The sequence below is a fragment of the Anarhichas minor genome, unplaced genomic scaffold, assembly GCF_050575085.1.
Source record: "Anarhichas minor isolate MPS153535 unplaced genomic scaffold, ASM5057508v1 ptg000012l, whole genome shotgun sequence".
Taxonomy (NCBI): domain Eukaryota; kingdom Metazoa; phylum Chordata; class Actinopteri; order Perciformes; family Anarhichadidae; genus Anarhichas; species Anarhichas minor.
Genome location: NW_027466458.1, coordinates 3,235,327 through 3,251,540, shown reverse-complemented (window position 1 = coordinate 3,251,540; position 16,214 = coordinate 3,235,327). Strand labels below are relative to the sequence as shown.

At 40.1% G+C, this 16,214-nt stretch overlaps 3 protein-coding genes across 3 annotated transcripts; 2 read left to right on the top strand and 1 right to left on the bottom strand.

Annotated features, from left to right (window-relative positions):
* Positions 1-1,520: 1,520 nt before the first annotated feature.
* On the top strand, positions 1,521-7,814 carry LOC142948321 (lysozyme g-like). Its single transcript, XM_076090279.1, has 6 exons — positions 1,521-3,444; positions 5,951-6,140; positions 6,442-6,519; positions 6,940-7,130; positions 7,222-7,372; positions 7,451-7,814. The coding sequence occupies exons 2-6, from the start codon at positions 6,137-6,139 to the stop codon at positions 7,585-7,587; spliced, it is 561 nt and encodes a 186-aa protein (XP_075946394.1). The 5' UTR covers positions 1,521-3,444; positions 5,951-6,136; the 3' UTR covers positions 7,588-7,814.
* A 3,070-nt stretch (positions 7,815-10,884) lies between these two features.
* On the top strand, positions 10,885-11,587 carry LOC142948318 (lysozyme g-like). The gene is made up of 3 exons (XM_076090277.1): positions 10,885-11,093; positions 11,180-11,330; positions 11,408-11,587. Exons 1-3 carry the CDS (start codon positions 10,899-10,901, stop codon positions 11,524-11,526), a joined length of 465 nt encoding a protein of 154 aa, XP_075946392.1. The 5' UTR covers positions 10,885-10,898; the 3' UTR covers positions 11,527-11,587.
* Positions 11,588-11,631: 44 nt separating this feature from the next.
* LOC142948317 (uncharacterized) lies at positions 11,632-14,184 on the bottom strand. The gene is made up of 5 exons (XM_076090276.1): positions 13,921-14,184; positions 13,451-13,695; positions 13,109-13,225; positions 12,827-12,992; positions 11,632-12,059 (listed from the first exon to the last, which is right to left on the bottom strand). The coding sequence occupies exons 1-5, from the start codon at positions 14,120-14,122 to the stop codon at positions 11,881-11,883; spliced, it is 909 nt and encodes a 302-aa protein (XP_075946391.1). The 5' UTR covers positions 14,123-14,184; the 3' UTR covers positions 11,632-11,880.
* Positions 14,185-16,214: the final 2,030 nt, after the last annotated feature.

Sequence of the window (16,214 nt, the reverse complement as noted above, 5' to 3'; positions counted from 1 at the left end):
TTCTTCTGCAGGATTGTGTGAACTGCTCCGACTCATTTCTCAACTTCACGGGTTTTGTGTTGCATTCAATAAAACACTCAAGTCATCTAAAGTGACACTTTTGTATTGTGAGATTTTCTTTGGTTCAACTTCAGTCATGTTGAGTTCATGTGAAGCTTCTTAAATAGTGAATATAACATGTATAGTGGCTTAAAACAGCTTTGCATCTGTCAACAAGCAGCTACACCGAGTCATGAGGATTACGTTGTAGAACACAGGATTTTAAATCAGTCCATATACAGATCAAAGCATTGCCACATATCCAACAGCTCTGAGAAACCATCAACGGTCAGGGAGGTAAGAAGATGAACACATAAGATGGATTGTAAACACTTCAGGAATAATACTAAGTATTTCATTAGGTAATTAAGCATTAAGTTGGGTTTGTTAGACAGAAAAAACAATGCTTTCTCCACACATACAACTAACAGGCCATGCTGGCAGTAAAGATGTGATGATCATTAAACAAAAAACATTGAAGGATGAAAAATTGAGGGAAAAGAAACATTGCTATTCTTGGATACCACTCTGCAAAGAAATAAACCAAAAAAAAAGTGAATTGTGGCCTGAAGGTGGACCCAGACAGGATTTCTTTAAGATCTTGCAGTACTTGTGTCTGCACAACCTTATCTACTTCACGCATCAGAACACATGTAATCCTTCAGGTTTAGAGACATTTGTACATACAGCAGCATGATTTAACAGCAAGTAGGCATTAAAGTCATTATAGTGGATAATATACATGTGTATACATCTCTTATACTGGAAACAATGCAGCCTTGATACACATACTGTTGCCCTGTACCTTGGGCCGTCCATTTTGTACTGAACTGTGTTCTTCATTAAGTCATAAATAAGTCATATTAAAACAAATTCAGTTTATAACAAGGAACACAATTGAAATGTAGGTAACTTTGTATCTGAAATGCACATTTGCACTTCCTTAATGACTTTGACCCTTATCCATTAAAATGGCACCTTTGTGATATAGCTTTGTGGCAAACAAATGACGTCCTTTTGGTTGCCATTTGCAGGGGTAGGATTTTCCAGAGCTAACACACTAGTATGAGGTTATGGTCCTTTGACAGCTTGGCTCGCATGTGGCTTTAACACGTGTGAGGCATTTCTTTGACAGCTACACTACCCAGCCCTCTGGACACTAAAGACAAAGGCCAGACTTTGTTGAAAGCTCTAGCGTGTGCCTGTCTTGTGTGAAGCCAAGCTCACGTGAGGAGGACTTCAAATCACAGATGAGCATTTTATACAGTATATCTAAGAAGACTACGAAGCAACAGAGCATCAATCCTTGTCACCGACCAGGACCGAACTGCACACATGTAAATTCACTCCGGACCTATAGGTGGCAGTAATGCAGCTACTGACTCACCACCACCGAAGAAGCTCAAGAATCGCACGTGCAACCCACTGTCAACATGGGGAAAAGGAGGCAGACTAAGCAGCTTCTCACTAATTTAACCAAAAAACAGAAGAAACACTTGAAGGAATTCGGGGAGGAGCATCCATTTCATGATGTGTAAGCAGTGCTGCGAACTTCGGGCAGTTTTAAATGTATAATTAAGCTACTTTTATGTTAGCCAACTAGCTACGTTGCCTTTAGACGACGGTGGTCACAGTCGAGACAGATTCAGTGGGCTATGTGTTAGCTATATGTATACGTTACTAGTAAAAACCAGTGGCGGGCCGTGCATTTTATACCTGGGCCTTCACTGCTGTCTTACCACCTAATAACCTCATGATGGCGCCACAGCTACGGTTATTTGTTTCTAGGGGTGTAACATCACGTATTCGTTTTAAACCGTTCGGTACAAGGCTTACAAACCGAACAATAATACTGGTGCATTTGGAAAATGCAGAAGCTTAAATTGTGGTAAATATAACGTTTTCGGTGGACACCGGTCTGTCTGTCTGTTTAGTTTCCGGGTCAGCGTCTGACCCCGGAAGCAAAACAACACGCACAAACTCGCGCTACATTCTCCCCGCAGCGTTTAGCTGTTCCCTACTGATTCAAACAGGGCTAAAGCAATCGCCACACAATTCCCATTTCTCCAGACCATAATTCTTGTTTGTAAAAGAAAACAGCCCAAACTGATTCAATTATCCGGACCCTAAACCCACGCAGGACGGTATGCTTCGTAATTAACGGACAATGCATATGGTCAAAATCGATGTAATTAACACAATGACAAGAGCTAACTCACAAGAACCGTCACATATATTCACAACAAAGCATGACAAAACAATCCAGCAACGCTCACACTAAAGAGCAAGGGCCATTCAAATATTATTTACATCAGGGAACAAAATAGCTGTTAAATGTTTATATAGCTGTTAAATGTTTATACCTACATCTGTTCTACTTTTTTGCTGCCCTTTTTTATTCTTATATATTTTTCCTTGTTTATTGTAAAATAGTGTATTGTATGTACATTGAGAGCGGAGTGGAAACCGGAGACAAATTCCATGTATGCGTACGCATACATGGCCAATAAAGCTGATTCTGATTCTGATATCCATAAACGACACGATAGGCAAAATTAACACACTGCAGATATAAAGAAAACAAAAGCAGTTTCACTTAACAAAAGCTGTTCTATTTAAATACAAAGTCCATCCTCCTCTTTGTTTACAAAGAGTTCAATAACTCGGCTGTGCAGTACATCCGTGCGTTTCAGTTCCAGCAAGAGGTCCTTTTCAGTATTTCCCTATTCTTCTTAACTTTTTCAATGTGGAGCTCCGTTTCCCTGCGAACTTGTTCGTTGATCTGGAGATCCACTCGGGTCCCTCCAAACGTTTTCAAGAGCACCGTAGTTTGTACGTGTCCCGCCGTACTTTGGTGTCGCGTAGCGGTCTTGCTCAGGCAGCTCAGGTTACCTTCAGGTTAACTTCATATAATCTATTTACTCGTTTTGTCAAAACAGCTTCAATGACAAAATCAAATATTTGATGAATAAATAAATAAATATCTTCTGATTTCATGTTCATTTTTGTTCAATTTTTAACCCTTAATGTTTCTGAGTAAATTTAATAAGACAGGCTGAACACACGTGATCCGTCCTCTTTGTTTACCTTTTTGTTTACGTCTCCATGCGTCCACTGGTTACCCCGTGTTTAACGTCACATTGCAATGATTTGTGGGTAATTCCCTTAGGCTAAGTCAGCATCTACTGCTGACTTACGGAAAGGGTTCATAAAGGGCTCAAAATGTCTGCAAGAGAGCCCTCAAACACTTGACCATTTGACAGTGGGGCAGAACTAAAGCCTCACGGACTTCGCGGGAGCGCGCCTCAAAGTCCGTGAGTCTGTAAGGGAGGACATTGGGATTGGACCAAGGACACCTTGTCACAGCTCTCACTTTTCCAGGAGACCATAGAAGAGGAAACATGGGTGGGTGCTTGTGTTATTCTACTGTTGTTAACTTTCAGCTTATTGTTTAGATCACCTAACGTGTCATATTTGAACACAAGCCTGGACTGCATCTGTTTTTTATTCCCCTTTTTTGTGGTACTTTTGTAGCTTGCTTACTATCCATGCTATTTATATCCACACACAGGCTCGTTACTGTGGCTCTCTATTTGTAAAGATGTGTTATGTAACTAGAAAGTCCCCTCAAGTCCTCATACCGTATGATAATGTTGACGTGCAGGCAGTGGTGTATAAAGTACCCAAAAGCCATACTTGAGTAAAAGTAAAGATACCTTACTGGAAAATGACTCCAGTAAAAGTAAAAGTCACCTATTAGAATACTACTTGAGTACAAGTCTTAAAGTATCTGATATTTATTGTACTTAACTTCCATTGTAAAACTGGACATGAAAAAGTATTTCCCTCCACTTCAAACATGCAACACTTTTACCAAAATTCACCCGTGGCCTTTTTTATTACAATTAACCTCATCGCCTCAATTCCTCACACACAGCAGTCCTCTTCCTCCAACCAACACACTCTTATACCTATTAACCCCTCCACCGTCAAAACTTTAGCCCTATTTCCAAATGATATTGTCAATCAGTGGAGTCCTTTCTCTTCAAAATCCATGCTGTCATTCATACTGGATACTTGCAGATCTGGCTAGTGAGCCACAAAACTAATGTAAAGTAAATGGGGCCACACTTCAGTCTGTACAAACCCAAAAGTTGTCCTTGGTCATGGTGGCCACAGCACTTAAAAGAATAAACTTCATAGTTCTCAAAATTCTGACCCTTTGCTTTTTTATTAACAGCATTTACTTTTACTTTCAATACTTAAGTACATTTAATGTCAGAAAATTACTTTTGATACTTAAAGGAGGTCACTGAAAAGGCACCTATCTGTACTTTCACATACACTTGAAATGTATGGGTGGGTTGGTCAGGATGAGATTACACCTGTGCTGTAAAAAGATAAGGCAGAATGTCAGTGTCATTTTTGTAATGTTTGTATAAGTTAGATGCTGTGTATATAAAAATTCTTCAATGAAAACTCATTGACCAGTCACAAGTTCGTATGGCTGAATCATGTAATACCAAAAGGAACACATCATCATTTTGGAAAATACACTAACTGGCCACCTCCCCCACAGTCAGATGCAGAGATTGATCTTCATCAATCATCTTTGTGTTCATCTTTGTGTGTCCAATCGCCCCAGAGAGAGGTCCGGGTGAATTCTAGCCGGCCTTAGCACAAGGACTGAGCATTAAGGATAGCCTAGGAATGCTCCATCAAAATAGAAGAAATACAACTTCTTAATTAATTCACATGTGATCCCATGCCCCAGGAGAGTATATTAAGTATTTGAAAACATGCACCACCCTCTCTTAAAGCTAAAATACAGAGAGATAACCCTCCAATCAGTCATGTTACGGGGATGTAAAATCTGGGGCTGCTCCATAAATGATTAATGAAATGTTTGTATTGCAGTTACAGATAAATTTGGTTTTAATTCCGGTTCAGGCCTTCTAACAATGCTAGAATATAAATCTCACAAGCATTTCATGGCCTCATAAATGTAGGCAGGTGAAATTTGATATGACACCGGACACAAAACTATTTTTAGGGATCTTTATCTCTCGACTACTCTGAAAAGAGAGAGTAGTATTAAAGAAATTGGGGATGTTAAACTGGTGATAGATTTAACAAAGATTTCCCTGTATATTTAAAATTACACTGTAGACACAAATTCTCCCCTCAAAACCCTGGTCAGTAACCTGTACAGTGCATTAACCAATCTGATTAAATCCTAAACTAATTTAAGGTGCCTTGAGACTATAGCTCAGTGCATCAATCTAGTGCATGCTGTCAATGCATAAATAACTGTAGTGGTAACTCTTCTGTTCGTACAAAAATAAAAGAAGAAAACATACAATACCACACAGTTCACTCTCTCTCTCTCTATATATATATATCTCAATATACTCACAACGTCTTATCTTTGTGCTAGCTCAAATGCACATTTGGCGGCCACGCACACCACTCCCATACAGCACTACATAACCGAAAATAAACATTTTCAGTACAGTATACACACATTAAATGTTCTTAAACATGAATGATAACAGAATGCATAGAATGTATGTAAACTGTGATGAATGTGTTAGCTGTTCTGACAGAAATACCCTATTAGCTAACGTTAACTGATAAATGCATGAACTTTTCCTACAGAAATATAGATATAATTAGTTAATGTGATAAATTTGCATTAGCCTTTATGACAGTAATAAATCAAATATTATCTAGAAGTGATGAATGTGTTAGCTATTTTATCAGAAATACCGCTGATATTATCAGCTAAGCTTATCGGTTTGTGAGGTCAAACGTCTCTCGTTGCTGAGCAGAACAAACAACGAACCCGTTACAGTCAGAGAGGCCCGTTTCTTATAAACCAGCTGACTTCACCTGCTTTTCTTCACTTTAGTCACCGGCAAACCTCCCTCTGCAGCTGACAAATAGAATAACAGAGAAGATAAGGAAGTCATAACGTAACTGAAAGTAGACTGACCGGGCATAAATACGGCCATGGACTGCACGTTTGTACAAAGGAGTGAACAGAAGGACACCTGTCACAGCTCTCACTTTTCAAGGAGACCATAGAAGAGGAAACATGAGTGAGTGCTTGTGTTATTCTACTGTTGTTAACTTTCAGCTTTCTGTTGTTTAGATCACCTAACGTGTCATATTTGAACACAAGCCTGGACTGCATATGTTTTTTATTCCCTTTTTTTGTGGTACTTTTGTAGGCTTACGATACATGCTATTTATATCCATACACGGGCTCGTTACTGTGGCTCTCTTTTTGTCAAGATGTGTTATGTAACTAGAAAGTCCCTTTGAGTCGTCATACCTTATGCTAATGTTGACGTGCAGGTGTGGTGATGAAAACTAATGTGATGAACTGATCATCAACAGGTTACGGAAACATCATGAGGGTTCAAACTACTGGTGCCTCGTCGCAAACAGCTCGGCACGACAACCCGGGGTCCACAGGTAAACACTAAGAAACACAGACGCGGAAATTGTCGAAAAAGTAACGTAGTGTATATATATATAAAATTCACATATTGTAACGCACTGAGTGAGATGTGACATGTAAACTTGTTATATTATTAGTGTTATTGTGTACAGGAAGAAGTTGTTCAAGATAAGAGTAATGGTTATTGCATTTACTGAGTTCAGGAGGTCAGTGAAGGTCTCATGACCTGTGAAGCTGTTAAACCTGTCAATCATTCCAGCTAGCTATGGGGGTGGGTGGCACAAGAGAACGTACCTGGGATTGGCAGAGAGAGTGAGATGGGATGTTTTTGTTGTTGTCCTGCTAGCCTTTTGGGGAGTTAGTTTGTCCGGGAGCAGATTGTTAAGCCTGTTAAGAGAGCGTTTATCTCTGTTCTGTTTGGTTTCTCTCTTAAGGTGTGAATGCATCACACGCCATGGCACAGACGGATTTAGGCAGAATGGAAAAGTACAGGTCCATGATCAACAGAGTGGGAGGCAAAATCGATCCAGCTCTCATTGCTGCCATCATCTCCAGAGAGTCCAGGGCTGGAAAGGCATTAGACGGAGGCTGGGGAGACCACGGCAAAGCCTGGGGACTGATGCAGGTGGAAAAAATGCTACTGTTTTACTCACATTTACTCACTCTTAATAGAGTCCCTCATTACAACAGTGTTCATTTAATTACTATTTCCCTAGGTTGATGTCACTCCAAATGGAGGCAATCACGCTCGACGTGGTGGTTGGGACAGTGAGGAACATCTCTGCCAAGGCACTGAGATCTTGGTTTATTTTATCGAACGCATCCGTGACAAATTTCCAAGCTGGAGCGCGGAGGAGCAGCTGAAAGGTTTGTTTTACTGAATTAGTAGATTCAAACACGCACAAAGCTCTCGTCACACCTTCTCATTTGTGTTTGTGTCCGCAGGAGGGATAGCGGCCTACAATATGGGGGATGGAAACGTCCATTCCTATGGTCGCGTGGATGAAAACACAACAGGAAGAGACTACTCCAATGATGTGGTTGCCAGAGCGCAGTGGTACAAAAACAATGGACGTTTTTGAAACCTGGAGCTGTGTCTCCTGCAAATAATCACTCTATGTGTGTCATTTTGAAGCTTTGTAATGAGTCACACCCTGTATTGTCATGTCTCCCCTCTGGTTTTATTGTTTAATTCCGTATACAACTACAGGAAATAATCTTCCTGTTAACTGCTTGTTGGAAACTTTGCTTTGGCAAGAATTAAAGATAGACTTGAGAAACCTGGAATTAATGGAGGATATCTGTTTCAACCTTTTTGATGCACATAACTGATCTGATCAGAAGACATTTACAGAGGCGCCGTCTAAAGTCTGGGGGGCGTTACAGTTTAATTGAGTCCTGCACAGGAAGGAAACACCCGTTCAGTGAGCTTGACTGCGCATCCTAAGGACATGAAAATGAAAGAGTAAGGACAAAACAAGTTCAAAACTAGTGACATATCATTCTGAAAGGGAATAACAACACAATTAATCTGACTAATGTTCAGGGTAAAAGACTGAATGTTGCCTCAGCAGATTTAAGTACCAAACCTGCAAAATATGAATCTATTAAATTCTAGAAAGGAATAAAAATGAAACTGAAGAAGACTTGTGTGCAAATCTCAACATTCCTCAAATGAACGGGAGTTTCCTGGTGAAATGTGCACAAAATCATCCAACATGCTCTCTGAAGGCTGCTACTTTGCCTGGTTTGCAGCCTGACACAGTGAGCTGCTGACTGAGCAGAACAAACAACGAGTCTGTTACAGTCAGAGAGGCCCGTTTCTTATAAACCAGCTGATTTCACCCGCTTTTCAAATCACACAACCCTATTTAATCAAGTCCTCTGCAACGGACAAATATAATAACAGAGAAGGTGAGGAAGTCATAACGAAACTGAAAGTAGACAGAGCGGGTGTAACATACTTGGAATGGCATTAAAGGAGACAACTCAGAGGGTAGTTTTCCAGCATTTATTCGCTGCAGAAGACAACATAAACCACATTAGTTTCTTCCTGGTCTCACTCTCTTTATACATCCGCTCCCTCAACATTACGAAACGCCACTGTGAGGGCAAGTCGGGACTACGGGGGCTTTGGAGGTACAAAAGAGGCGAGACGCCGCTTCCGCAGGAAGCATTAACAAAATAAAATGCTAAATAAAAATAGCTCATAAAGATAGAATTCACACATACTCAACAGAATAATAAAGTACATTTTTAACTCTGTTACACGGGCATAAATACGGCCATAAATCCTGCACAAAGGAGTGAACAGAAGGACACCGGGTCGCATCTCTCTCAAGGAGACAATAAGAGTTAACTGGTCGGTGTTTGTGTTATTTTACTGTTAACTTTCAGCTTTCAATTGCTTAGATCACTTCACGTATTCATATTTTTAACACAAGTCTAGACTGCATTTGTCTTTTATTCTTTTTCAAATTTCATTTAATTTAATTAATTGTTGTAGCTCATTTTTTTGTTGTTTTTCTTTTACTCTTATTTTCCCATGTTTTTGTTTCTTTGGGACAACATTGTTTGAAATGGTCCAGTATTGAGTTAGCTCCATAAAGTAAAGTAACATTGGTCTCTACGGCTGTGAGATGAGTGCGCACGGGCCGTCTACAAAGTGCAACCCGGGAAAGAGACGCTACTAAAATATTTAAAAGCTCCACTGTTATGAAGTGAGGTGCCTCCAAAATAATAGTCTGCTGTTGGTTGCAACACTTACTTGGAAAAACGTGCTTTTGAATAATTTTGGCGGATGTTTATGAGGATATATATTTAATAACTTAACTGTTGTGTCACCAAAATCACTTCACTCTTCAATGGTCTCCCCACACTAAGTTTGGAAGAAAGGTTTGTTCATATTCTTGTCTCAAATAGATTAATCTGTTGATGCATCAGCCCCCGATGTATGAGGTGATAACAGTGCTGAATATATTTCACAATAACAATTCCCCAAAGTTATGCAAAAGCACGTTCTTCCTAAATAAGTGTTGGAGTACAAGCATCATGGTTAACTGGATTAGCGAAGTGTTTCTGGTATTTAAACTTTATTGCAGTGAAGTTATTCATCTTATGATGCCACTTCCGGTTCTTACTCAATTGTATTTGTCTTTCAATAGCGTTGTAATAATGAATGGTATTTGATTATTAGAAAGTCACCAATATTTCAAGATCATTTTTCTAATGTGACCCGAATGGATGTGAAAATTACCATTTTTCAAGCATTTCAAATATGGTAAAATTTTTAGAATATTTTGCACAGAAATACATTTCCAGAAAAGTTGTTTCACCGAAAAATGGCCACTAGAGGGCGAAAGACTTGAACTGATGGGGCCAAATTGCCCTGTGTGATTAATCCTGTGAGCGGCTGTGTGAGAACAGCCGCCTGTAGATAACCTGTGTGATAAATGGCTGAAAAGAGAACATTTATATTCACTGTAGTCCTGTGTACTTAACTGCGGTGCTGTTGAAGCATGCTTCTGTATTTAGAACATTTACTCAATGAAGATGCTGCACTACATTAATTCCTTCCTTTCTTTTCTTTCTCAAGTACACAAGGGCTGAAGAAGGAGGGCTCACCAGTCAAGAATAGACTCTCAGATTGAGGTTCAAGTGGACTATCCGAGGAGAAAATGGAAACTCGTAAGAGCTTGTGTTGTTTTACTCTTCTGCTGAAGAAAACTTGATTTTCAACTGTGACTAACCCGGCCTTCCCTTAAGAAGAAACAGCAGGAAACAAGGAAATGTTTATGTTTCTTATCACTTTATTGTGAATTCTTGCCATATTTTCAAACTCTGCTCTCTATCATTATATTTGTGTAATAGTCAAACATAATGAACATGTTTGTTTATTTTTGTACATGCATGGTGCTTTTGTAGTTAGATGAGTTTTTTTTAAATATATATAATTGTATATGTTGCAGTGCTATTTGTATACTAACCATCTGATTCATGACATACAACGACTAAAGAGCTTGTTAGAAACACTTCCACTTTGACATAACAGCAAAGTCCCTTATAGGTGTGTTGATGCAAAGTAATCTAATAAACTGAACAAACATTTCTCATGGTGACATCAGGAGGGTGGCTGGTGGTGCCTCAAAGGAAACAGCTAAGCAGGACAACCTGACCTACTCGGGTAAACGCTGCAGTAGAGAAACACAGGAGGTGAACTGATGTGACGGTGTTAGAAATAATCATGAAACTTCCATCTACAGTAAACATACATCCATATCTACAGTATAACTATACATCAATATATTGACAGGAAGATACCGTTTGTTGCACTGAGGTTATCATCCTATTCTCTGTTTGATTTCTCTCTAAAGGTGAGAGGGCATCATGCACCATGGCACGCATGGATGCGGGCAGAATGAAAAAGTACAGGTCTATGATCTCCACAGTGGGAAAAAAGTATGGAATCGGTCCAGGTCTCATTGCTGCCATCATCTCCAGAGAGTCCAGGGCTGGAAATGCATTAAAAGGAGGCTGGGGAGACTACAACACAGGCAGAGGAGCGTATAATGCCTGGGGACTGATGCAGGTTGTAAAAAATTCTTCTGCTTTCCTCACAAACTCTTAATAGAGTCCCCCATTACAACAGTGTTCATTTAATTACCATTTCCCTAGGTTGATGTCAATCCAAAAGGAGGCGGACACACAGCACGTGGTGAGTGGGACAGTGAGGAAGACCTCTGCCAAGGCACCAAGATCTTGGTTGGTTTTATCAAACGCATCCGCGACAAATTTCCCAGCTGGAGCGCGGAGTGGCGGCTGAAAGGTTTGTTTTACTGAATTAGTAGATTCAAACACGCATCAGCTCTCGTCACACCTTCACCTTTGTGTTTGTCTCCGCAGGAGGGATAGTGGCCTACAATATGGGGGACGGAAACGTCCATTCCTATGGTGAAGTGGATGAAAACACAACAGGAAGAGACTACTCCAATGATGGTTGCCAGAGCGCAGTGGTACATTAAAATTAAAAACTATTACTGAAGCTGTCCACAACAGAAATCTCCAAAAGAAATCTCCTGCAAATCATGAGGAAACACTAAATAAACATTATTTGAAACCAAACCACCAACGATATCTCCATTTATTGCACTCAGTGTGAACTTTGCAGAAAAGCTCTGTAGGTCACAGATCGGCAGAGAACATGGACAAATCATGTGGGCATAAACTCAATCATCTTCAGTAGTGACATTCATTCTTTTGTTAGGAATCACATGATGACATTTGTCCATTTTTGCTCATGACACGATGTTAATGTGTTTTTCCTGCCGGTTATTCAAAAAAGGCTGCAGATGTTGCCTCGGCTGCGTGTGTCCGAGTCAGCGGTATGTGCAGTGCTGCTCCTGGTGCTGCCGGAGGTCCACTTTTTGCTGGAAGCCGTAGGGGCAGCGAGGACAGCGGTAGGGCCGGTCGTCTCTGTGTTTGCGGCTGTGGGTGATGAGGTTGGAGCTCTGGCTGAATGCCTTCCCACATATCTGACACACATGGGGCTTCTCGCCTGGCACACAAACACAGCACAAGTCATTCGGAGGCACAGGACGCTCAAACCGTGTAGATTAAACACTGCTCTGACGTGGTGAAAGTTTTTCCAGTTGGTCACCTTGCACAATTTCTGACAGCGGCACGTAGCACTTTAATCATTGCATACATTACCTTATTTCATTCCATCGCTTGTTTGGTCCAACTTAGCTTAGCATAGCATAAAGACTAGAAACAGGGGGAACAGCTAGCCTGGCTCTGTACAAAGGCAGCCAAATCCGACCTGCTCTACCGGCACAATATGTTACATCTCAATAGTTCAATAAAAAAAAGACTTAACGGCAAGTTATGTACTGGACTACTTCTTGGCCGGGTGAAGTGACAAGACAACAAAGAGTCCAGAACATAACGCCTCTACACTTTGGTTTGTCGTGCAGATTCAACCGGAATTAAACAGTACACAGATCATGGCTGTAGTGTTCCTATGCTCATTTAGGCAGCAAGTACTGTCTGTGCACATGAACAGTGTTGTCATAAATATGTTTTGCACAGGTAAGAGTACTACAAAGGGACTCTTATGGTGACTGAATACATTATAAACACTATAAACATGTTTGGGCCGCAGATACTACTGTGACTTTGAGTTTGCATGCAAGGAAGGGATATGTGTAGGTGCTGGAAGCATTAGCGATAATAAACATAAGGGATGTATGGGAAAGGGCAACTGCGGTTTAGTTTGATAATGTCACATGATGTCAGCATATTGAAAACAGCCAATGAACCCACCGGTGTGTATGAAAGTGTGTTTCTTCATGTCAGACTTCTGGTGGAACCTTTTGCCACAGTACTGGCAGGGGTAGGGCCGCGTGTCCGAGTGTATGAGCAGATGAGTGGAGAGGGTGGAGGAGCGCTTGAACACTTTCCCACACACGGTACAGCCAAACGTCCTCTCCTAGAACAACAGGCGCTGTGGTTATGGATTCAGAAGTGTTTAGCCTCATGTGTGCATAAAAGTGATTATTTCAGAGTGAGGCAATAAGATACGGGAACAGAAACGTGTTGCCGAACCTTGCCCCTGCATGGTGACCGCTCAGTATCTGTCCTGCTGGACTTGATGTGTGCCGGTGCTCTGCCCCCATGGTTCTTGCATATGTGAGTCTTCAAACTCGACAGGCATGAAAATATCTGCAAAGACAAGACGTGTTATAAAACTAAATTGAAATAAATAAATTCATGTGGGAAACTAGTTAAATGTGTTTAAAAGTTGACATTTCATGGCACTTTTGACTTTATACTGCCCATTTCCCCCTGTTTGTTCAGCTTCAAGTTTAGTTTAAAGTAGATCTGTGTCTTAATCCTTCAGAGTTATTGTTGGTCTATGAAGTAATCTGTAATGGAGGAGTGCCGTACTTTGCTACAGAGTGGACACTCCTGCCTCGGAGCACCGATCTTCGAGCAGCCGCTGCTCCTGGTCTTCCTCAGGATGTAAGGGTGCTGTGTCAAGTCTTCCAGTCCCACAGACAGTTTGTCTGGATATCCTGAGATCACATGAGGTCTGGACCATGACGCTGGTGTGCGAGGGCGAGACTCGACTTTCTCCACATGGCTAAAAGTATTTGTGATGACAGGACTGCAAGGCTCAGCAGATCTACAGTCTGAGTACAAAGACAAACAGGTTGAATGGCTGCTATTTATGCAACACTCTGAAACTTTGGATTGATACACTTTTGAATAATTGAATATATATAAATAAAATTCTGTGCTTACTATAAATACGTTAGCTTTTTTGAAGTTATCTAGAAAGTGTTTTGTGAATTTTCTGTTTCTGTGAAGTCATGCTTGTGATAAAAAAATAAAACAAGAAATAGCTCGTCACCCACCATAATATTTGAGGCTGAATGGCTGAATGTGCTCCCTTCCATCAGACTGGCTGGCAGCAGGAGGATCCTGCTCCAGTAATGTGATGGGCACTGCGTTATTATCTGGTCTTTCTGTGGAGTACTCCAGGGAAGTATACCGGGGCCCTGTCTTTTTCCCAAGGTGGTGCAGCCCCCCTCGCTTCACCAAGAAAGAACGAGGCATCACTCAATCGGTAGGAAGAACTGCTCAACACTGCTCAACACTGCTCAACACCCAGAGATAAAAGAGATCTAGAGGTTTAAAAAAATTTAAAGTAATGTCAGTGTTGGTGATGATATGCAAATATAAAGTTAGCTTTAATTTATTATTCATACAGTTTGACACTGCCTGTTTTGTCACACAGACCAGATAAATACATTTAAATTTTCCCGATCTAAATCTTACTGATGGCAGCAGAACTATACATTCAAAAGTTTGTTTCCTGCTGGAATTAAACAATATATTGAATAGATTAAACAATAACAGTTTAAAAAGATACCCTAAAACATGTAATTTACTGAAGCATCAGGCCCTTTATTTAGTGACGTTACAGTTAGCCTTCTTGTTTCAATAGCTTTTTGCGCCTCTACAGCATTGCACATCTGGATTTAAGCAGTTTGTTCTCCTTGCAGTCCTTCTCTAGCTCTCAGACTGGAGGCTGAACTGCGAACTGCGATGTTTTCACACAGGGGCGCTCTAGACAAAGTTTTCTTCTTGGACCTCTCTTGTGTGATTTGGTCTGATTAGTGTTCCCTATGCTTCGACAGTTTACCAGCGCCTGAGGCGGATTTGTCACATGCGACCAAAGGACTTCTTCTTCTTTTTGTTCTGTCTTTAAAATTCTTCTTGGCAAACTGCGGTTGGCCTGACAGATGCCCTTTAGCCAGCAGTGGCTCACTTGACAGTAAAGGCCTCATTACTGAGATGTTTCTCCCATCTGTGGAGCTTCTGTTAAGCTACATTCACACTGCGAGTGAAGCGACCCAAATCTGACTGAAACATTTAGACCTAAATTTACCACAAACCTGGCCTGTGACAAGATGACACCAACAGTCATATCAGAATTGCAAATATATAACTTAACTCTTAACACTCTTGGGGGAGAAAAAATAAAATAACAGCAGCCGGCTCTGTGAAGAGGACCCGCTCAATATGTAGATATAAACGGCTTATTTCAAGGTTACAAAAACACAACCATTCTGATTTTCAGGAGATTATACACTAAAGGACACATTCTTATTAATATTATTAGTTTAAACTAAACAACTTTACACACATTAGTTTGTTTAGGTCAGTGGTGCCCAACCTAGGGTTCAGGCCCCTTCAAAGGGCCATGAGGTAAATCTGAGGGGTCGTGAGATAAATAATGGGGTAGGAAGAACGAAAAATAAAGCTTTTCCACACAAATATGTATCAATATGTTGGACTTTTCTCTGTTCTTTGTTTTCTTTGTCTTTACATATTTAGCACATTATAATGTGTAATATACATACATAGGCCTGAAATACACAGACACACCAATGGGCAGTGCCCTGGAAGCAGTGGGACTATGGTTCCCAAGTCAAGTCCCCACAAAATTTTGTTTGTACATATATATATATATATATATATATATAGAGTATATATACATACATGTAGTCAAATTCAGTCTGTAAAACTATGTGAAGAAATAGAAACGTTCTGTAATGTGTATGTGTGAGTTGAAATACACTTGACAGCTTCCTTTGAGCTTGAACCATGTTAGAGAAAGCTCGTGAAAACAATTGTGTTTATGTTCTCTGATATAAAAAAATGATAACTTGACTGGAACTACATTTTGAATCACCTTGTTAAAAGGTATATGTGCTTCTTTTTGCTGAACTGAAACAACTAAGAGAAAGATCCACATGGCCCCATCATGGAGATAATTACATAACAAGGTGATTATCTTCTGAATCCATAAAAATCTTTTGAAATAATTCAACAGTTTGTTTTAGCCTAATGTTTGTCCGACAGTAAACGTCGGACAAACATTAAGTTAAGATCAAGAAAAAAAATATACAATGGTCAGAGTCCAAAAGTTTTTTTTTTCTGTTGTTAAATTTAAAAGAAAATTAAAAAAATTAACAAACAAACTGTTGTAACTTTAATTTAATCTGAAATATGAAGATAGTTTTCAGAAATAAATATGCAAATACTCACCAGATTTTTAAATCCCACAAGTTCTTCTTAACGTCACAAACTTCCCACCAATAATTCAACTGAGATTAAAGTCTTATTAGACAAAGTGAAGTCA